A 20,668-nucleotide genomic window follows, 5' to 3' on the forward strand; every position below is an offset into this window, starting at 1 on the left:
AATTTGTTGCTATTGCTAAGGAGAAGGTGGGGGGGCCACCAGTCCCCAGCCAGGCAAGGACTGAGCTGCCACATGTCCCTCAGGTGCTGCCAGTCCTTGGTGTGGCTCTGGTGTCCCATGCTCTGCATGACTGGGACCTGCCATGGCCATCCAAAGCCCTGTGTGCTCACGTGTGCATGCAGGATGTCTGTGTGTCCATGTGCACACGTGTTTGTGAGCAGTATTTTGATGTGCACACGCAGATGCACACACAGCAGCCTCGTTGCTGAACCAGGAGTCTCCATCTGACCCCCACCCATGGGACTGCCAGCGTGAAACCCTGGCACAGACATGTTCAGACACACGTGTCTCCCCCAGAGTGCCCCCCCGTTGCATGTCCCCACTGGGGACAGCAGGACAGCCCCACTCTCCCTATCACTTTCCCTGGCAGCTGCTTCCTGGTGGCTCAGGTTTCATGGGGAGCACAGCTGAGGCCATCGGTTATTTATATTATATTATTTCCAGGGAGGAGGGACAGCCGGGGAAACGTCCATCACCCTCACCCTGTGCGCTGAGATTCCCCACGGGTGCCCCATGAGCAGGCAGGAGGTGCAGGCAGGCAGCCAGCACAGAAGGAAAACCGGCAGCACCGCCCCCCGTGTTTTCCATTTTTTAATTATTCCCCACTGATGAGCATCTTCAGGAAGCGCCAACAGCGTCACGTGCTTTAATCAGCGTTAATTAGCGGGTGCCTTGGGACAGTGATGAGGGCAGGCAGCAGGAGCCCCCCCCTGCTGCGTGCACAGCCGGTGTCAGTGCCAGCACCCAGCACCCAGCACCTCCCACCCCTCTAAGCCACAGCCCCCTCCCCATCCACGACCCCCCAGCCCCTTCCTGCCAGTCCTGGGGCCCTGCCAGTCCCTGCCACTGCAGTGTCTGCTCCCAGCAGGGCCTTCCAGAGCTGGCCATTGGCCATCCCAGGTCCCCATGGAGGTCCCCAAGGGCACCTCCTGCTCTTCCTGTCCTCTCTAGAGCTGGAGAAGCCCAGCTCCATCCTGTGAGGAGCAGTGCCTGTCCTGCCATACATGGGGACAGTGGCTCGGGCCATGCTTGGAAGGGGACAGCCTGTGGCCCTCTGCATGCCTGTGTCTGGATGAAAGGGGAAGGAGGAACCACCAGCCCCCATGCTCATCAGGATTCCTGTCCCATCCAGCTCCTCTAATCCTGCAGGAAAGTGGGATGGTGGGGGATTTACAATATCCAAAACCAGTGAAAAGGCAAAGCCCCCATCATGTCCGGGGTCCCTTTGAATGCACATGGTCCCAGGGGTTCTCAGAGCCCCTTCACTGGGGAGGGTCTTGGAGCCCTGTCCCCAAGATCAAACCCTGAGGCCCAGCAGAAATTCATGGAGAGAAGCTGAGGTGAGATCAGGGGGTTTCCATGTGCTGGAGCCCATTTTGGCTGGTCTGGCCTTGTCCCACTCCTGCAGCTCCTGCAGCTCCAGCTCCAGCTCCTTCACCCCTGCCCATGGCTCCTCCAGCATGGCCATGGTGACACTGCAGACTTCTGAAAAATGGGATAAACAAGAGTAAAAAATAAACTCATGGCAAAGGTTCCCTGCAGCAGCTGGGACATCTCAGCCCCAACCATCCCTTGTCCCGGACTTGTCTGTCAGTGTGGCACTGCTGTGGGCACGTCAGAAGCTGGAGGGTCGGATCATCATGCGGGTGCCCTTCAGGGAGTAGCTGGGCCCCTGGAAGTGGTGCCAGCGGATGCCGTTCAGCTTGCGGATGTTGTTCCGGGCTGGGTAGTAGATGCCATTCAGGTTGGAGAGGCCACAGGCATCAAACCACCATCCTGTGGGAAGGGACAAGGGCAGGGAGGTGGCACTGCAGGCTGGCACCCACGGGTGCTGCACGGGGGTGTCCCCCTGCTCCACTCACCTCCCGAGAGCATCTGGGCACACTTGCACAGGCAGTTGTCGTTGTCGGCATCACGGGTGCTGAACTGGGTGCCCTGCAGTGCCAGGCCACTCTGCTGCCCAGCTGTGCCACTGTAGTCCTGCAGTGACAGCCTGTGCCCATGGGACACAGCCACTGTCACTGCCGGCTGCCAGGGGGTCACAGAGCCCAGCACTGCTCAGGGGCTGCCATGAGCTGGACACAGCACAGAGGGATGGGCAGAAATCCTGCAGTGCCAGCCTGGCCTCCTGTCCTTGGCCCCCGAGAGTGGGGTTGTGGAATGCTGGGGCAGAGAGGGCCCCCCAAGTCTCCTCCAGTCCTCTTGCTGGGGGTCAGCTCGATGCATGCATGGCATGGATGGTGCAGGGCATGGATGGTGCAGGGCATGGATGGTGCAGGGCATGGATGGTGCAGGGCATGTCTGGGGGCTGCTTCCACCTCCAGCCCAGCAGTGAAGGCCCCCAGCTGCTTTCCACCCTCCTGCCCATGGCCAGGAGCACATGGTCATGGCAAGATAAGCATTAGGAGCACAGCATCTCTTTGTGGACATGGACAGCCTGGGGATGCCCAAGACCCCGGGAATGCCTGGTGGCCGCAGCTTTGTCACCTCCCTCAGTGCAAGTGCCCAAGTTGCTCCCACTGGGATGGCAAATCCCACAGCCTTGATGCAATTTTATACATTAAAAATCTACTTCTCAGAAGCCCAGGGAGAGATGAAATTGTCACAGCAGTGTGCCTGGCACCTGGCACCATAACTACACCAGGACAACCCAGTGAAGCCCCAGGTGATCCTGCACTTCCCACACCCAGCCCTGCCCCCTGGGCACTGCTGCCCGCAGGGTTGGGGACAGTCAGGGATGGGGAGTGCTGGGTGGCCGTTCCCACAGGGTTTGGGGACAGTCAGAGATGGGCAGTGCTGGGTGGCCGTTCCCACAGGGTTTGGGGACAGTCAGAGATGGGCAGTGCTGGGTGGCTGTTCCACAGTGCCTCTCCCCTACCTGTAGAACTGCCGCTCGCTGCCCAGCTGGAATTTCCCGTAGTGGGCATACACCTGGCCGCCCTCCCAGTCCTGCAGCTCCACCCGCAGGGCGTAGGGCACCCGGCTGGTCAGCAGGTGCACGGCCTCATTCCCCAGCCAGTACTCCCCCGACGCGTCCCCAAAGCCCTGTGGAGCAGCGGGGCGGGTGAGTTCAGGGTGCCTGGGGCCCCCAGGGTGTCCCCAATCCCCAGTTAGACACACACCTGCTTGTACTCGCTCCAGCTCCTCTGGAAGCTGAGGCTGCCATTGGCACGGAGCTGGATGATGGTCCAGCCCCCTCGATCCGTGTCCATGTCACAGAATGCCTGCAAGGGAGAGAGGGACAGCTGGGGGTGGCTTGGAGTGGGGTCCAGGTGCATCCCTGACAGGCTGGGCAGCTCAGTGTGGGTGCTCTGTGGGTGCTAGAGCTGCCTGAGGGGTTGACGAGGGCGTGCTGTGCCCAGTGCCTGCTGAGGGGTCTCTCCTCCCTCCATGGCCGTGGGCAGGGGCTGGGGTCTGGTGCTTATAAAACTGCCTAAAATCAGTTTTCTGCCCTCATTTGGAAGGCTGTGCCAGCCCTGCTTTCATCCTGTGGGTGCTGCCTTCACCCCTGTGCAGCCCCCAAGGCTGGAAGGGGATGGGGTGGGGAAACTGCCCCAGGATGTGCCGAGCAACAGAGGGATTGGGGTGGGGCTGGTGTGCTGGGTGGGCAACACTCCAGGGTGCAGCAAGGGAGACCTCTCTGGGCTGTGCTCACCTTTTTGGGCTCGCTGAGGTTGGCAATGTGCAGGGTGTAGATGCCACTGGCATGGATGCCCGCCCGGTGCACCTCGGCACAGTCCTGGAATTGCTGCTCCTGCCCAGGTGACGTGGCTGTGACAGGGGGGACAATGAGAAGGCAGAAACCGTGATGGCCCTGCAGCCCTGACTGATTTTGCTGCTCTTCCCTTTCCCTTTGTGCTCACGGATTATTTTTTTATCTTCTGTGCCATCTCCTGAGGGCTGAGCAAGGCAGCTGTGCCAGCCTCACCCCTGGGGGTTTGCCATGGCTGGGAATGGCATCAGGCTATGTACCCAGCCCCTGGGGCTCCAAGCTACTCCTTGGTTGAGACGAGTGGATCATTTTCTAGCGGAAGGTGCTCCTGCCCACGGCAGGGTGTTGGAATGAGATGAGCTTTAAGATCCCTTCCAAACCCAAACCATTCTACCACTGAGTGATTCTGTGATTTTGAGGTGAAGTCACTCAAGCTGAGCAGACCACAGGGGGCACCCTGGCTCGCTGCTGCGAGGACACGGAACTTTCCCAGTGCCCCCGCTGTGCCCGCACACCCCGCTCACCTCTGCCCTGCGACACGAGGCGCACCAGGCTCTGGACGGACTGGAGGAGCTGGAGCTGCTGCCGCTGGAGCAGGCTGGTGTTGGCACTGGCAGCCAGCAGCGTCTTTTCCATCTCCTCGATAGCGCCGCTCTGCCGGCTCAGCAGCCGCTGCAGCTTCTCCTTCTCCGAGTGGGCCCCCGCCAGCTCCGCCTGCTGCTTCGTTTCCATCTCCAGCACCCGCCCCTCCAGGATGCTGGGAGTGGGATGCAGCGGTGATGGGGTGGCAGAGCGGTCCCAGGGTGTCTGCAGGGACCCACTGCTGTCCCCATCCCCTGCTGCACCCCCTGAATTGCACCCTCACTTCTGGGACGTGCCCAGCCGGGGGAACCCAAAGCCCGGTGGCCGTGCTGGGGCTGTGCAACCCCCCAGCGACCACAGCCAGCACCTGGAGGGGTTCAAGCCCCTCAAAGTGCAGTGTGAGGTGGGAGAGACCAGCCTCCCTGTGGGGTCCAGGGGCTGTGGGGGTCCCTGAGCCGCCCCAGCCCCTACTTGTTTCTGTTCTGCAGCTTGTGGATCTCATTGGTCTGCAGCAGCAGCTGCTTCTCCAGCTTGGTGGTGGACAGGAAATTCTCCTGGAGCTGCATCTCGATGCGCCACGTCTGATTCAGCACCTGCCTCAGGAGCAGAGGGGACCCTTGGCAGCAGCACCAGGGCCACACCACACCCGAGGTGTCACCAGGCTGGCCAGTCTCGGCCACACAGCCCTGCACCACACCAGTGGTGCATTAAACCCTGGTCACCTCAGGGCATCGCTTTTATCTGCAGACAAACCGTGCTACCCACCACGTCTCAGGGTGGCAGGGAAATGGGGGCACACGTGCTGTACCTCTCAGGGTGGTAGGACATGGGGACACACAAACCATACCTCTCAGGGTGGTGGGACATAGGGACACATATGCTGTACCTCTCAGGGTGGTGGGACATGGTGACACACGTGCTGTACCTCTCAAGGTGGCAGGGACATGGGGACACACATGCCGTACCTCTCAGGGTGGTGGGACATAGGGACACACATGCTGTACCTCTCAGGGTGGTGGGACATGGTGACACACGTGCTGTACCTCTCAAGGTGGCAGGGACATGGGGACACACATGCCGTACCTCTCAGGGTGGTGGGACATAGGGACACACATGCTGTACCTCTCAGGGTGGCAGGACATGGTGACACCCCAGCCGTACCTGTGCCTCCACGTCGGTGAGCTTGCGGCTCTGCTCGGCGCTGCGGTTCAGGAGGGAGCTGCCCATCTCCAGCATGGCCGCCGTCTGGTTCTGCACGGCCGCCTGCTGCAGCTCGGCCACCTCCGGCTTCACGCTGCTCTGGATGTAGCTCTCCAGCTGTGCAGGGAAGGGAGGGTGCAGGGGTCATTTGGGCACCTCTTTGGGTTCTGTCTCAGCGTCCCAGCTGAGCCTGGCACCGCTGGGCACAGCCCTCAGGCACAGCCCTGTGTCTCCGCAAGGCTTGACCCACCTCGGGGCCCTTGGAACCTTATCAGAGGACAGAGGGAGCTGAGCTGCTGCAGGGGAGGCTCCTCAGGCACCGGCTGCCAAGATTCCTGGGCTGTGGTACCAGCTGGAGCCTGGCATGGGCTTCTGTGTGCCCAGGTGTGCTGGCGAGCGGGGGCTGATGCCCAGCCAGGGTTGCCTGTGCCAAGCAGCCGGGCAGGGAGTGGCTGGCACTGCCATCAGCACCAGCTGCCAGCCCCAACCACTGGGATACAGAGGGTGAGGGGACACGGTCAGCCAGGGAAGGTCAGTGTCCGGCACCCCGTGCTGCCCCACGGCGTGTGAGTGCTCGGGGCTGGGAAGAAGCTGCGGCTGCGAACACGGCTCGGACACAGCTGAGATGACGCTTCCGCTTTCCCAGCCCGCGGGGGAGCCGCCTTTCCCAAAGGCTTTGCTATTTCTGGCAGCCCCGCCATGAGGTTCCCATTGAGCCCCTCCCCAGGGCGATGGCCTCGCTGGGGGCACGGTCCCTCGGCGGGGCCGCGGGCAGCGGAAGGGGCCGCCCACGCTGGGAAAGCAGCCCCGGAGAGCAGGGGGGACCGGGGCTGGCCCGCTCCCTGCATCCCGCAGATCCTGCTCCCTGCCTGAGCTCCCCGTGGTGCAGGCAGAGCCCCTCATCCCCCTGCATCTTGTGGGGTTGTGGAGCAGAATCAGCAGGGTTGAGATGCTGCTCTATCCCCCTGCATCTTGTGGGGTTGTGGAGCAGAATGAGCAGAATCAGCAGTGTTGGGATGCTGCTCTATCCCCCTGCATCTTGTGGGGTTGAGGAGCAGAATCAGCAGGGCTGGGATGCTGCTCTCTGGGCAGTGTGGAAAGCAGGCAGGGGTGCTGGGATGTTCTGCAGCATGGTGGGAATGCAGTGCTGCTGGGATGTTTGGCATGGTGGCAGGCAGGCAGCAGTTCTGGGATGTTTGGCACCATGGAACACCATGGCAGGCAGCAGTGCTGGGATGTTTGGCACCATGGAATACCAGGCAGGCAGGCAGTGCTGGGATGTTTGGCATCATGGAATACCAGGCAGGCAGTGCTGGGATGTTTGGCACCATGGAACACCTTGGCAGGCAGGCAGCAGTTCTGGGATGTTTGGCACCATGGAATACCAGGCAAGCAGGCAGCAGTGTTGGGATACTCAGCGTGGGAGTGGGGCCGGCAGTGGGCCAGGGCACAGGGCTCTGCACTTGTCTGGCATGATGAAATCTCACTGCTCCCTCCTCCTCCTCCTCCGCACCAGGCAGTGGCAAAACCATCACCCCACGCTGAGCATCCGTGTGGGGCAGAAGGGTCTTGGGGCAGGAAGGTCCCAGGGCTGACCATCCCAGCCCTGCCTGCACCCGTTTCCCTGGGGATTTTCCCTCGCAGGAACGTGCTCTCAGGGAGGAAGCAGGGAAAGGTCGGGAAGCCGTGTCTGGAAAACATTTCCCCGAGCTGAGGGATTGCTGGAGAGTTTCCCTTTAACCACGTCGTTAATCTTGTTGCTTCACAGGGCTTGGGGAGGCCTTTTCTCCCTCCAAATCTTGCTTTTTTTTTTTTTTTTTTTTTTTTTTTTTTTAATAAACATATCTGTGAGCTGAGGGCAGAACATACCCAGAGAAAAGGTCAAGCTGGCATGGGGAAGCTGAGAGCCCTGGAGATGGAGCCCTGGATCCTGGCCCCAGCAGCTCCCTGGAGCTGGAGTGGGGCACAGTGTCTCCAGGCATGTCTGGCATAGGGGACACAAGTGGGGCAGGCTCTGAGCCAAGGACAGGGAATCTGGGAACCCCCCTCCTTCATCTCATGGGTGCTGCTGTGAGCTGGGCTCTCCTGGCCTCAGACTCATTTCTGCACCATAAGGGCAGAGCTGCTGTGGGAACAGCTGTGGTGCTGTTTTGGCCACCCCAGGAGGAAACTCAGCCACTCTCTGTGCCCATGCTGGGATCCCACTGCCCACAGCTGGATCATCCTGTGCTGCCTTCTTGCAGCCACATCCCTCCCCTGTGCCCCAGTTCCTATCCTGCCCTGGCATTTCTAAATATTTCACAAGCACCAGCTCAGGAATCCTTGAGTCACAGGTGGGTGGAAAACCCTTCACCTGCTCCCCACACTGCTGCGCACATCCCAGGGTGAGCAGCACCAGCCCCTCAGGCACTTTAGAGCTGCCAAAATGCCCCCGCCCTACTGGAGACCCCATCCCACCCCGAGTCCCCCCCTAGACCCAGCGGCACCATCAAGTGTTTGTGTTTGAACTAAAATTAATTCCTCCTGAGACACAAGTGTCCTTGTGTGCTGGGTCCTGGCCATGTCCCCACCACGGGGTGCGTAGTGGGGAGGGTGGGCCAGCCCCAGGGTCATGGATGGGGCTCCTGAGGGAGGCCCAGGAGATGCCTGAGGGGACCTGGAGAACCTCTTGGGTACCAGGAGATCTCCCAATTTCTCAGCACCCTGCAGGGCTCCCCATGCCAGGGCAGAGCAGGCAGGGATGCAACGTTGTTTACGAGCTGTCCCTGAACCCAGTGCCTCTTTTGAGCCCTCGTTTGTTTGTTCAGGACTGGAGTCTGACCAAAACAAGCGTTCTTGGGCAGCTCTGCTGAAATTTGGGAAGCTAAGGAACAACAGCAAAAAACAGAGCTGCAAACTGCCTCTAAAAGGAGAGAGCCATGCTGTGGGATGGGATGGGATGGGATGGGATGGGATGGGATGGGATGGGATGGGATGGGATGGGATGGGATGGATAGAACAGGATGGGGACGGGGAAGGAATGGGGTACTGGCTGCCCAGTGCTCCACTGCTCTGTGCTCCTTGGGGCTGTGGTGAGGGGCATTGCTGCCCACAGCTGTCCAGATGTGCAGTCCCACTTTGCCTGTGGCTGTCTGCTCTGGACAGGGCCATGTGCAGCTGTGGTGGGACCCTGATCCCCTGCCTTGCTTGGCCACAGAAAAACTGCCCTCATCCCGAGAGGGCACAAGGACACCAGAGCACAGGGACCCCAGGGCACAGGGACCCCAGGGCACAAGGACCCCAGGGCTCGTGTGCACCCAGCAGACCCAGCAGGTTCCACAGTGACAGAGATTTGGTGCCACCAGCCAGGTTGTCACTGGCCCTGCTGACCCCTCTGCAGCACTCTGGGCTGGCTTCCAGCAGAGCCACGGTTCAGCGTTTTCCCAGCTCTTGAGGAATTTGTTCTCTAGGATGGCTGAGGGGACAAGGGAGAACGTCCTGCACGTCCCCACTGCCTGCACTGTCCCGCACAGCCAGGGTGGCTCCCCAAGCAGTGTGGCTGGCACAGGCCATCCCCGGGACCCCCACTCAGTGTGTTGGCCCCATCCTGATCCCTGAGTGCTGCATGGGGACATCACCCAGGAAATGGGACTGCAGAGTCACACAGGTCCCATCGCAGCCTGGTGGCACAGCACAGGACAGGCATGTGGCTCTGCTGGGTCAGTGACAGCTGGGGACAAGCTGCTTCCCCTCTTATCAGTGCAGGTACCCAGTGTTCCTGGCACGGGCTGTGGGGCTCAGGGCCCCCGGGGATGTGTCCCTTGGGATGAGCTATTCCTGGGTCTGACGCAGGCAGCCACACTCAGCTGGGGGGGGCTCCAGGAAGGAAATGCTGCTTCCTGCCTCGGGCATTGGGGATGGGGTGAGCCAGTGGGGGCTGGGGGTGGCAACCCTGTGGGTACACAGCCCCTCTGGGGTGGCACCCCACTGCTCCCACACAAAGTCTCACCAAGTGCTGGGAGCTTCTGCAAAGCCTGTAGGAGGGAAAACGATGAAGCTGGAGAGATTTTGGTGGCCCCTGCGCTTGGGACCCTCTCCCTACCACTGGCCAAAGCCCTTCCCAGTCTGCTCGCCCAGAACGTGGAATGCTGATCCCTGAGGGATGCTTGGCACAGCTAACCCAGCCAGGACCATGAGGAGCCCTAAGGCAAGGATGGACAGGGAATACAGCCTCAATGGGGGGGAGTGCTCTGGGCGAGTGACCTGCAGCACCTGCAGAACCCACAGCAAGCATCCCCTCCGTGCTGCTCCAGCTGCACACCTGCCGAGAAAAGCTGACCTGGATGCTCAGGTGGGCACAGGCCCCAGTGCCCAAGCTGTGCCCCAGGGATGCTGCACGAGCGGGCGCTGCACCCACATCGCTGCCCACACCGCCCCTCTGCTTGTCCCCCCGCACCCCCATCCTGCCCCGTACCTTCAGCAGCCACTGGGTGCTGTTCTCCAGGATCCTCTCCAGGTGCCGCAGGCGCTGCGCAGCCCCGGCGGTGCCGGCGGGCGAGTCGCGCTGGAGCAGCCCGCTGGCGGCCCCGGGGGCGGCGGGGCACGGCGGGGGCTCGGCCTCGGGCAGCACGAAGGTGTAGCTGCAGTGGCCGTGCTGCACGCGGTGGTAGCGCCGGCGGCCGCCGCCCTCCAGAGTCCGGCGCTGCGCTCCGGCAGCGCACAGAGCCGTGGTGGCACAGGTCAGCGCCACCAGGCCGAGGCTGAGCGCCCGCATGGCCCTCACGGGGGTCCCCCCGGGGCCGCGTGACACGGCCGGGGATGCTCGCTCCGTGCCGGGTGGGTCAGTGGGCGCTGGCCGCCGCCTCCGACCGCGGCGATTTCGGCATTTCCTCCCTCTGAGCCAGCGCTGGCCGCCCCGGCCTTTTATCGCCAGCCCTCGCAGGGGGAGAGGGGAGGGAAAAAAAAAAAAAAAAAAAAAAAAAAAAAAAAAAAAGAAAAACAAAGGAAAAAATCTGTTTAAAAACAATACTTCTATCTTTTTTCTTTCCTCTGGGTCCACTGCGGGGAGATCAAGTTTCACACGTGATCTATAAATGTCTCTCTCACACACATATACACACACACTCAGTCGCGCACGCAGCCCCGTCCCTCCCCCGGGCCTTCTCTGCACAACTCATCGCACGTCCCGGGGTGGGTGGATGGATGGATGGATGGATGGATGGATGGATGGATGGACAGCGCCAGGGCAGCACCGAGCGCTCCCAGCCCCGGCCCTGCACTCCGCGAGTGCCCCCGATCACCAACCCCGGCACCCCATCCCAGGCTCCTTCCCGAGCCCCGGCTATTTATAATGCCAGCGGGAGCCAGGCCTGCATTTCGCTGCTCTGGCCGTGGGATGAGCCCGTGGGGAGCAGGAGGAGGGAGGGCTGTCCGAGGCAGGGCTTGGCAGGACACAGACACAGCCAGACTGTGCACGGGGCTCGGCGTGCCCGATCCCGGCTGGGTCTGTCGGAGGCTGATGACCCCAACCACAACTGGGGGCCACCACCTCTGGCAACCCAGGGACTGGGAGGGGATCTAGGCTGTGTCCCCAGGAGGAGACAATCCCGGTGGTGGGAACAGGCTGCCAAGGGGATGTCCAAGCATCTTAGCAGAAGGGGATTTTCTCCAATACCCAGAAAAAAAAACCCTGGTGTTTCCCAATCCTGTGGAATGGCAGTCCCAGTGTCACACTTGCCGCTTCCCCCACAGCTGGCTCAGTCAATGTGCAATGCTCATTAAAAACTTGAACTAAAATTTTTCCCCAGTACCCCAGTGCTGGGGGGCCAGGGCAGGGTGTCCCCCCACAGCGACCCGAGCTGCAGAGCTGTGGAATACGGGATTGCATCGTGGCCATCATAGCCAGCATCCCAAGCCCCCGGGGGCAGCAACTCGTGGGAACGGGGAAAACAGGGACGCAGGAGAGATGCCGGGGGTTTAATCCATTTATTGTCATGAAGCGATCGGAGGCGATGCTCCAGCAGCTTTGTGCCGGCCCTGGGGCTGGCTCGGTGCTGACACCCAGCGCTCCCGTGCTGAAGGGTCTGAGCAGCCCCCGCAGCCCCGACACCCCCGGCCAGCCCCGGCCTCCCCCCGCTCCCACTCTGGGCGGGGACGGGGAGTTCGCACCCCGGCAATCCCCAATGGCAGAGCTGCCTGCGGCTGGACAGTGACTGGAGCACTCACACGGTACATATCCCGACAGAGCCCTCTGTGCCTGGGACACACACAGCGTGACAGGGACGGATAGACTGGGCTCAGCACCCCACGGTCACGCCCTGGTGATGGCTGGGAGGGGGCTCAGCACCCCACGGTGATGGCTGGGAGGGGGCTCAGCACCCCACGGTCACGCCCTGCTGATGGCTGGGAGGGATTTGCAGCGCTGCTTCCAGCACATCCCAGTCTGGGGTCACAGGATGCAGCAGCATCCCCTGCCTGGGCTTGCACTCACACTGTGCCTCTCCCTGTCTGAATACAGACACGGTCCCCCCAAATTTCTGTGCCCACATCCAGCTGGGAGAGAAGCTCTTTGAGCCTCTCTGTGAGCCTGAGGATGGCAGGATTTGGCCCTTGAGGGTGCTGAGTGCTGGGATGGCATGGTCCCAAGAAGAGTTGTCAGTCTAGAGGTCCAGCTGCCCTCGGAGTCCCAGGAGAGCAGGATTTGTCCCTTGGTTGTGCCAGTGGGGACACTGAGCACCAGGCTGGGCTGCTGTGAGCAATGGCACAATCCCCAGTGGGGCCCCAACCCAGGAGTGCTGCTGCTTCCCATGCCTGTGGCCCAGGATGGGGGACACTATCCAGCACCTGGAGCAGCTCAGTGCTGCACTGTGCCCCCTAGCCCTCCCATAAAATCAGGGCCCCGTGGAGCCAGGGCATCTCCCAGCCCTGGGGAACACTATCCAGCCAGGCATCAGCTTCATTAGCAGGGTCCAACCCCAGTCTCACCCCATCCCACCTGTCTGGAGGAAGGGATGGAGCAGGCTAGGGCAGAGGGAAGACCAGAGGAATAAAGGAGCCACCCCCTCCCCAAGCCCTAGGGCTTTGCTTTGGACATTGCAAATTAGATTTTCTGAAAAGGAAATGTTTTACAGGCCATAAATTGTCTCGAAAGAAAAGGGGGATGGGGGGGGGGGCAGAGAAAATTGTGCAATTTTTTTTCCTTTTTTTTTCTGTGGATGGAAAACCAGGGGTGATGTGGCTGGAGCACCGTGGCAGGAGTTGGCTGGGAGCTCCTGCCATGGTGCCCCAGCTCCCGCGCTGGTGCCCGCTAGGTGCCCGTGTGCCTCTCTGTCTTCGGCTTCTTCTGTCGCTTTTTGCCTTTATTTTTGGGTTCGGTTTTCTCTGTAACAGAAAAAGGAGAAGAAAAGGAGCACTCGCTTGTTGGCCAGGCAACATGACCTGACCTGAACCTCATCCATGGGATGCTGATCCCATATCCTCCCTCAAGGTGTTAGTGCTGGACCCAGGTTCTGATTTTGGGGACCCCAGAGCCCCCTCCCAGGCATGAAACAGCAGTGTGGGTCTGTGTGTGCTGATGGCATGGGCACAGGGACACTGGCGTGTTGTCCCCACATCTGCCATGGCTGGACTCTCACTCCTGGTACCCCCAAATCCCCAGGAATGGGGTGGGGCAGCTCAGCCCAAGTGGAAGCTGCCTGGAGAAAGCCCAGCTCCTCCCTGAGCAAGGACTGTGGGTGCTGGAGGGGGGCAGTGGCTGCACCCACACCCCACAGCCATGGCACAGCCGTGCCCAGCTCTGCCCTGATGGGGAGCCTGCCCTCCACCACGGGACCCAGTCACCCCTGGGGGGATTTGGGCATGCTGGGGAGCAAGGTGGCTTTGGGGTGCATCCTTGCACAGCTGCTAATTCTCTCTCCCTGTGGATGCCCTCCATGTGTGGATGGTCCCCATCCCAGTGGCACAACCAGGTGGAGCCTGGCTGCATCCCAGGTCAACCCTGTGCCAGCTTTCCAGGGTCAGGCTGTTGTGGCACAAACCTTTGCTCACCCCAAGAAGCTGCCACACACCCTCCAGCTGGCTGAGACACCAAAAAACCAGGGATTCAGGATAAAACCTGCTGTGCCATGGGCTCCATGGATCAGAATGGTTGCCCAAAAAACTGGGCAGCTTTGTGGGTCCTTGCCCCCTGCTCCCACTCCAGCTCAGTGTTGTGAAGGGCACAAGGGACCACGACTGCCCCTGGTGCTGCGTGTGCCAGCCCTGTTGTCCCCATCCCTTCTGAGGGCTCCAGTTCTTGTCCTGGCTGGCTCTGAAGCCCTGTTTCTCAGCTCTGATCTCCAGACAGCTGCCACCCACAAAGGAGAGGGCACGGCACGCACGCCAAGCGTCTGGAGAGCGGGACAGACACCCAAGGCAGATTTACAGCAGCGCAAGGGGTTTGTGCCACGGCCAAGCGTGGCGGCTTTTCCCTTCCAGCCGCCTGGATGGCTCAGAAGTGGTGGCACAAATCTCTCATCACACGGTCGGGTTCGGCCGCCTGCCCTGGCTTGGCCGGGCTGGGGGTGCCTCAGATGCATCAAGTGAACTCCTCGTCCTCCTCCAGCATCTGGATCCCATAACCCAGCACTTGGCCAGGCGGGCAGGAGCCTGGGAGCGAGGGCAGAGACACGCTCTGCCGTGGCAGGGACTGCAAACAGCCTGCCCAGGAGAGGGGGGACATGGAGGGGCTGCTCCCTCCTGACGGGGTTGCCTGGGGGGCACTCATGGGATTCCTTCTGCTGGGCAGGGGACAGGCCTGTCTCTGAAGCTGATCCCAGACAGCAGCCTCAACAGTAGAGTCCTGCCAGTTCCTGGCCCACCACTGTAGCCCCACGGCTTCCAGCTTGCAGGAGCACAGGCAGAGGCAGAAGGCCAAGCATTTTTCTGAGGTGCCAGTGCCTTCCCAGTAACTTCACAAGACGAGGTGTCCCTGAAAGACAGGCACAGCACTTCCTGCCAGTGAGATGCACTCTTTGCCAGGCAGGGCAGGGCGCAGGCATGGTGCTCCAGGACACAGTGCTCTGGAGCAGCCTGTCCTCCCACACTAAATTTCTTGCATCAAATTGTCACCAGCTCTGCGGGTCTGGAGCTGCCACACACCAGCAGGGAGGAGAACATCCTTAAAATCAAAGCCACCTGGCACCCCAAAGACGTGAGCTGAGACCTGGGTGGGGAAGGGAATCAGCTCCTCTGCACTGTCAGCAGGAAAATATTACTTATGATTGATGCTGCTGGGATGAAACCTCTCTCCTGGCTCCGTGGCCCTCGCCCAGCACGCACATCCTCTGCTGCTGCCCCCCTTCTTGATCCTTTTTCTCTCCCCCCCCAGTGCTGTCCTCCCTGATCCCTGCCACGCTGGCGGTGCCGGCCAGCTCATCCCAGGGCTCAGCGATCCCGCAGCTCGGAACCGCAACCCCGGCTGGCTCAGATCTGCTGCCAGGCACTTCACTTCGGTATCTCATGCATCCCCTTTCTGCCAGTTATTAAGTGGAGATTTATTAGGGTAGCTCCAGTCCAGGCGCCTGCATCCAAAAATGACATCAGCCCCGTCCTGGTTCCCAGCGCCAGCCCTGCACCCGTGCACGCACCGCCCGGACAGACCCTGCAGCCCGTCTGGTGTGGGAAAGGTGGGGGGATCCCGGAGCCAGAGAGCCCCCAGCCTGGCAATGAGGTGGGGGAAGTGCAGGAGCATGAGTGAACATCTGGCCAGATGAGCCATGGAGGGGCACTGTGCCCTGGGGTGTCTCCCAAATCTTTGGCCATCAGAAATCCCCTGGGTGATGCCCTCCTGCTCCACGAGCGCTCCAGTTTTTAGGGAGCTCAGAGGTTTTTGCAGGAACCTCCCCTGTGTGTCTCAGCCCTCCTTACCCACAGCTGCAGTACAGAAAGCCTCCCTTCACGTCGTGGCAGGATGGGAGCTGGAGCTTGGCAGCCTCATCCCGCCACGGCGGTTCGTGCCAGTGCCCAGCCCAGCCCAGTCCAGCATGGAAGGGGACAATGGCTCGTCCCAGGCAGTCCCGGGGACTGCCAGGTGGGAGCAGCCAGCCCTAGGGCTGCTCAGCACATGTGCCTGAGATGACGGCTTTACCCAGAGTTTCAGAATGCTTGGGAGATGACAGCATGGTTCGCCGGCCACGGCCAGACCCCTGCTGCCACCGTCCTCCTGCAGCGCCCTCACTTTGGAGGGACGCGGAGCTGTCCCCAGCCCCGGCGGCACGGTGCTCACCTCCGGGGCAGTGCTTCTTCATGCGGCACCTCCTGGTCTCCAGCAGCGCGGGGCAGGCGGTCCCCTCCTCCCGGGCAGCCTCGGGCACCTCCCGCACCCGCGTCTCCACTCCCCACTTGCAGCCGCAGGTGCGGCTCTCGTGGGTGCAGGCGCTCCACTCGCTCCACGGGCCCGGCTCGCACGTCTCTGCAGGGATAGGCACGGCAGGGATGGATCGGTGACCCCTCGGAGCCCGGCACATCCCCGGGCACGGCGGGCAAGGCTGCTTACCTTGGCACTCGCGGGTGCCGGGCTGTGCCGCGGTGCCGGGGGGACACTGCCGGAAGCACTGGCCCTTGTACAGGTAAAACTTGTCCTTGCACTTCATGCAGAAGTCTCTGCTGAAGCAGTTCTCGCAGCTGGGCGACCTGCACTCTGCCGGGAGGGACGGCGGTCAGCGGGACCGCCCGGGGCACCCCGGCACCCACCGGGTACCCCAAACCTGCGGGCTCCGGGCTGCGGCTCTGGGCGAGGGAAAAGGGGACGAACCCCCCAACCCGGACTCCCTGGATCCAGCGGCACCAGAAATGCCGTGGGAAATGAAGCCACTGCCCTTCCCGCGGCACTGGGACCCGCAGGATGCCGAGGGGAGCAGGGCAACCCCCGCTGGATCGGGACGTACTTGTGCATCTGTTGACCTCCAGACCCCGCACACCGAAGTAGCCCGGGGGACAGGTGTGGACGCACATCCCGTACTGGCGGATGCCGTCCCTCCAGATGAGCAGGAAGAGGCGGTGGTGGCAGGTGATGCAGCCATTGTCCTCAGAGCACAGGACGCAGCCCGTGCAGTTCTCCAGCAGGCCAGCACTCGCTGCGGGGACAAACGGAGGAGAGGGGCTGTGACACAGGCGCTGAGGGGGGCCCCAGCCCCGTGGCCTCTCTCTGACACACCAGGGGGACAGCGCTGTCCTGTCTCCCTGCAAATGCCACCCCACCTCTCTCTGCTCCTCAGATCCCCACCTCTGTCCACACTGCAGCCAAGGGACACACGGAGCCATCGCTCCCAGCTGGGTCAGCACTGATGGCCTCCAGCACTCCAAGATCCAGACTGAGGGTTTGCCCGTGCCCAGCACTGCCCATGGGTGACAGCCTGAGCCACACCCCAAGCCAGCCATGCCCGTCCCGTGGGAAGTGGAACAACCACTGGGTCAGCGGGTAGAAACATGATCTGACCTGGATTAATCAGTTGATGCCTCTTGAGTGTCAGAGGACAAAGGGCATTTTGGATGCACTCAAGAGGAGCTGAGAAAAGAATCTGTCTGTTTGCTCAAGAGGCTCTGCTGCCTCCCTGGCTGCCTGTGCTGCACTCCCAGGCTGTGGGAGGGTGACTGACCCCAGCGTGGGTGACCTCTGTTCCCAGGGACAAGGACAGGGTGCCAACATCCACCAGGCCTCAGAGACACCACCAACTGCTCCTGCTCTCTTTTTCTGACAGAAAAGCCACAAAAGGGAGCACTGAACTCCTGCATGCAGGCATCCAACACCTTCACCATGCCCCTCTGCTGGGAGCTGTTTGTTTGGCTCTGGCACTACAGCCTGACAGTGCCAGAAGCCCTGGTACAGCATTCTTGGGACCTGGGCTCTACAGAACCACAGAACCACAGAATGGTTTGGGTTGGAAGAGACCTTCATGACCATCTCAAGCCCCCTGCCATGGGCAGGGACCCCTTCCACTACACAAGGTTGCTACAAGCCCGAGCCACCTGCCGGGTGCTGCCCAGCACAGACAGAGACAGCCCTGGGAGCACTGCCTGGCACTGGTCCCTCTGACCCCAGAAGCTGCACCAGAAGGGTCCCTCAGCTGTGGGGCTGGGGCAGAGGTGCTGGGAGGCCGGGGGGATGCTGGCAGAGGATTCTGTCAGACGATCATGGTGGGCAATGCCTCACAGCCCCGTGTGCTGGTCCCTGGCACGAGCCAGTCCACGGTGCTGTGGTGCCATCAGCTGTCCCCAAGCTGGCTCATGCCAGTCCCTTCTCTGGGACACCCTGTCTGGATGGCAGCACTGCCAGGAGCCCTCATTAGAGCTGCATCTGCTGGGAGCACTAATGAAGCACCTTGGATCCATTAAGTTGTTATGGTCTCCGTTACATATTTACCAAACGCTGACAACATTTGTGTTCCTGGCTGCAGCTGGAGTGGCTTCCCTGGAGACCCGTGGATTTACGAGCCTCTTTCCCTTCCCTAATTCTTTTTGATATTTAGTGGATTTTGCTGCCCTCCTTCCACCTCCAGCCAGGCCAAAGAAGGTGGGGAGCCCTGGATGGGCTCCGGGGTCTCCTTCCTCTCACTGGCTTTGGAAATAATCCCATGGTATGGAGCTGGGAGAAGTGGGCGATCCTCCTCCACTCCACAGTGCTGCTGGCATGGCACACACGTCTCTGCCACTAAGGGTGACACTGGGAGCCAGCACAGAGAACACCAGGATGTGGCTCACTCCAAAACCATGGGCTTGGGGATTTGGAACAAGAGGGGTTCATCTCCTCCTGTGCCGAGGTGATGGCAGAGGGCAGGGCTGATCTGGGATGGGCATGGGGCACAGTGGGTACCTGAGTTTGCTGGGCATGGGTGTGACATCCCCCATCTCTGCCCGCCCTGTGCCCAGTCCTGCTGGGAACCACAAGTCCCTGGGGCACTGGACTGCCCAGACCAGAGCTCCCAGTGGCAGTAGGGAGGCTGTGGGGTGTTCCAGCATCTTTCATGGCTCCTGGACCCTGTGCTGGCTTTTCTGTGCAGGTTATCCCAGGGTATATAACATGTCTGGGGTGTGAAGCCACATCCAGACCCCCAGGCTGCCAAGACCTGAGGCCTTTGGAGCATTGTGCTACCCAGCATCAAGCAGTGGTAGCTGGAGCCCCTCGTGGTGCTTGGCTGTTTCCCATCAGGGGTGTTTTGGCCCCCAGCCTGGCCACCCACATCATCACCCACACCTACTGCCTCCGCATGCCTTTAACATGGAACAACTTCAAGGGAAGCTCTCCAGGCTCCAGCCCTGAAAGCCCTGGTCCTGGCAGGTCCTGCCCCTACCCTGGCACATGTTGGCCCCAAAACCAAGGCATTCCTGGCACAGAGCTGAGAACCAGCCCTGGACCCACTGCACACAGCCAGCTGGCACTGCCTGGCACTGCCCGGTGAGGGGACATGAGCCAGTGCCCAATGGAGGGGGCACATGCCTTGCACAGCCCCAGCACACCCTGCCCTTGCCCAGGCACTGAGCAGGGGCTCAGCTGGTGCCTCTTCCTGGGGAAAGGATGGGGCAGGGGACAGGGGACAGGCAGTGCCTGCCGTGCCTCTGAGCATCCCTCCAGGGGGTTTTACTCCTAAGGCACTTAGTGTGCCATGCAGAGAAATGAATTATCAGGAAATCAGCCCATTTTGCGCTATCCCCACTGTGTCTGGCTCTGCTGGGGTTTGCAGAGCTGGTCCCAGTGCCAGCCAGTGTCCCTTGTCCCCAAAGGCAGGGCTGGCACCGGGCAGGCAGGGCTATGGGGCTGCGCTCTGCATCTTCCTGCCCTGCCAAGCCAGCGCCGTGCCACGCACCCAGGGGGGAGCACAGACGTCCCCAAAGGGCTCAAGGTGAGGGGTTGGGGGCAGGCTGGTGGCTGGCACCTCCAGCCCTGGTTCACAGCTCCTTCCTGGCAGGACAGGCAGCCCTGTGTCCCAAAGCCACCCCGCAGGAGCCGAGCGCGCTGCGCACACCGTACCTTGCTTCTTCCACCGGTTCTGCGTGAGCATTTCCATGGAGCTGATGAATAACAGCAACATGAATATTATCCACTGCATCTGGGCAGGAGTGGTGTCGGACAGGGGAGGAATCAAATCATCCAAGCGGCTGGAGGGCTCGGCTCCTGCCAGAGCCGGTGAGGGTGCTGGGAGGGCGAGGAGCGGCTCCGGGCTCACACCATCCCAACCCGAGCTTCGGACACACAGCCACACTCCAGGGCAGCTTCAGCCGGCGACAGTGGGACAGGCTGGGGCTGTCAGGCCCGGGGAGTGCTCATGGTGACGGGGAAGTGCTGGCTGCTCCAGGGAGCTCTGACTTTATAGTGAGTGTCAGCCCCCTCTCCTCACCCTCCCTTTCAAAATAATAATAATCCTAAAAAAAAAAAAAAAAAAAGTAAAAAATCCCCCAGCAGCAACAAAGCGACTGGCAAACGCCCTGGCTGGATCCCCCCGGAGCGCTCCAGCCACCACCTCGGCTGGGAACCGTCCCGCCGTCCCGCCGCGGTCCGACTGTCCCGCTGCCATCCCAGCGCCGGGGTCACAGCGGAGCCCCCTGCGATTTTGGGGGGGTGGAGCCACGAGGGTGACGCTGCCTGTGCCGGCCCCCCCTGCTCAGCCCCCCCAGCTCATCCCCCCAGCTCAGCTCCCCCCGGATCAGCCCCCCAACTCATCCCCCAGCTCAGTCCCTGCGGCTTAGCATCCCGCTCCGAGCCCCCCAGTTCAGCCCCCCAGCTCATCCCCATGGCTCAGCCCCCCAACCAGCCCTCTGGCTCAGCCCCCCCGGCTCAGTCCCCCGGATCAGCCCTCCAACTCATCCCCCCAGCTCAGCCCCCCGGCTCGCCCCCCCAACTCATCCCCCCAACTCATCCCCCCAACTCATCCCCCCAACTCATCCCCCCAGTTCAGCCCCCCGGCTCAGTCCCCGCTCCGAGCCCCCGCAGGGCTGGGGGGACAGTGCCACCCCCGGGCAGGGCTGAGCCCCCCGGTCCCCGGGAGCCCTGGTGGGTCTCCGGCAGCTCCGGCGGCGGCCGCGGCTCTGCCCCGGCTGTGCCCAGGATCGCAGCTGACTCTGATTTTCCGAGCGCTTCTTAACTCACCTCCCTCCGAGCTG

General features: G+C 61.7%; 2 protein-coding genes across 4 annotated transcripts; both read right to left on the reverse strand.

Moving 5' to 3' along the window:
* Positions 1–875: 875 nt before the first annotated feature.
* ANGPT4 (angiopoietin 4) lies at positions 876–10,389 on the reverse strand. 3 transcript variants are annotated; one of them, XM_058814683.1, is made up of 10 exons: positions 10,008–10,389; positions 5,516–5,671; positions 4,826–4,947; positions 4,297–4,529; positions 3,716–3,831; positions 3,183–3,284; positions 2,939–3,105; positions 1,923–2,053; positions 1,644–1,782; positions 876–1,545 (listed from the first exon to the last, which is right to left on the reverse strand). In XM_058814683.1, the coding sequence occupies exons 1-9, from the start codon at positions 10,305–10,307 to the stop codon at positions 1,676–1,678; spliced, it is 1,434 nt and encodes a 477-aa protein (XP_058670666.1). In that variant the 5' UTR covers positions 10,308–10,389; the 3' UTR covers positions 876–1,545; positions 1,644–1,675. The 3 variants fall into 3 exon arrangements, with proteins under 3 accessions (XP_058670666.1, XP_058670665.1, XP_058670664.1); XM_058814682.1 differs by having other exon boundaries at positions 1,644–1,836; XM_058814681.1 differs by having other exon boundaries at positions 876–1,836.
* Positions 10,390–12,618: 2,229 nt separating this feature from the next.
* RSPO4 (R-spondin 4) lies at positions 12,619–19,648 on the reverse strand. The gene is made up of 5 exons (XM_058814905.1): positions 19,539–19,648; positions 16,459–16,647; positions 16,068–16,211; positions 15,798–15,983; positions 12,619–12,913 (listed from the first exon to the last, which is right to left on the reverse strand). Exons 1-5 carry the CDS (start codon positions 19,615–19,617, stop codon positions 12,840–12,842), a joined length of 672 nt encoding a protein of 223 aa, XP_058670888.1. The 5' UTR covers positions 19,618–19,648; the 3' UTR covers positions 12,619–12,839.
* Between the last annotated feature and the right edge of the window lie 1,020 nt (positions 19,649–20,668).

The sequence above is a fragment of the Ammospiza caudacuta genome, chromosome 15 (genome assembly GCF_027887145.1).
Source record: "Ammospiza caudacuta isolate bAmmCau1 chromosome 15, bAmmCau1.pri, whole genome shotgun sequence".
Classification (NCBI taxonomy): Eukaryota; Metazoa; Chordata; class Aves; order Passeriformes; family Passerellidae; genus Ammospiza; species Ammospiza caudacuta.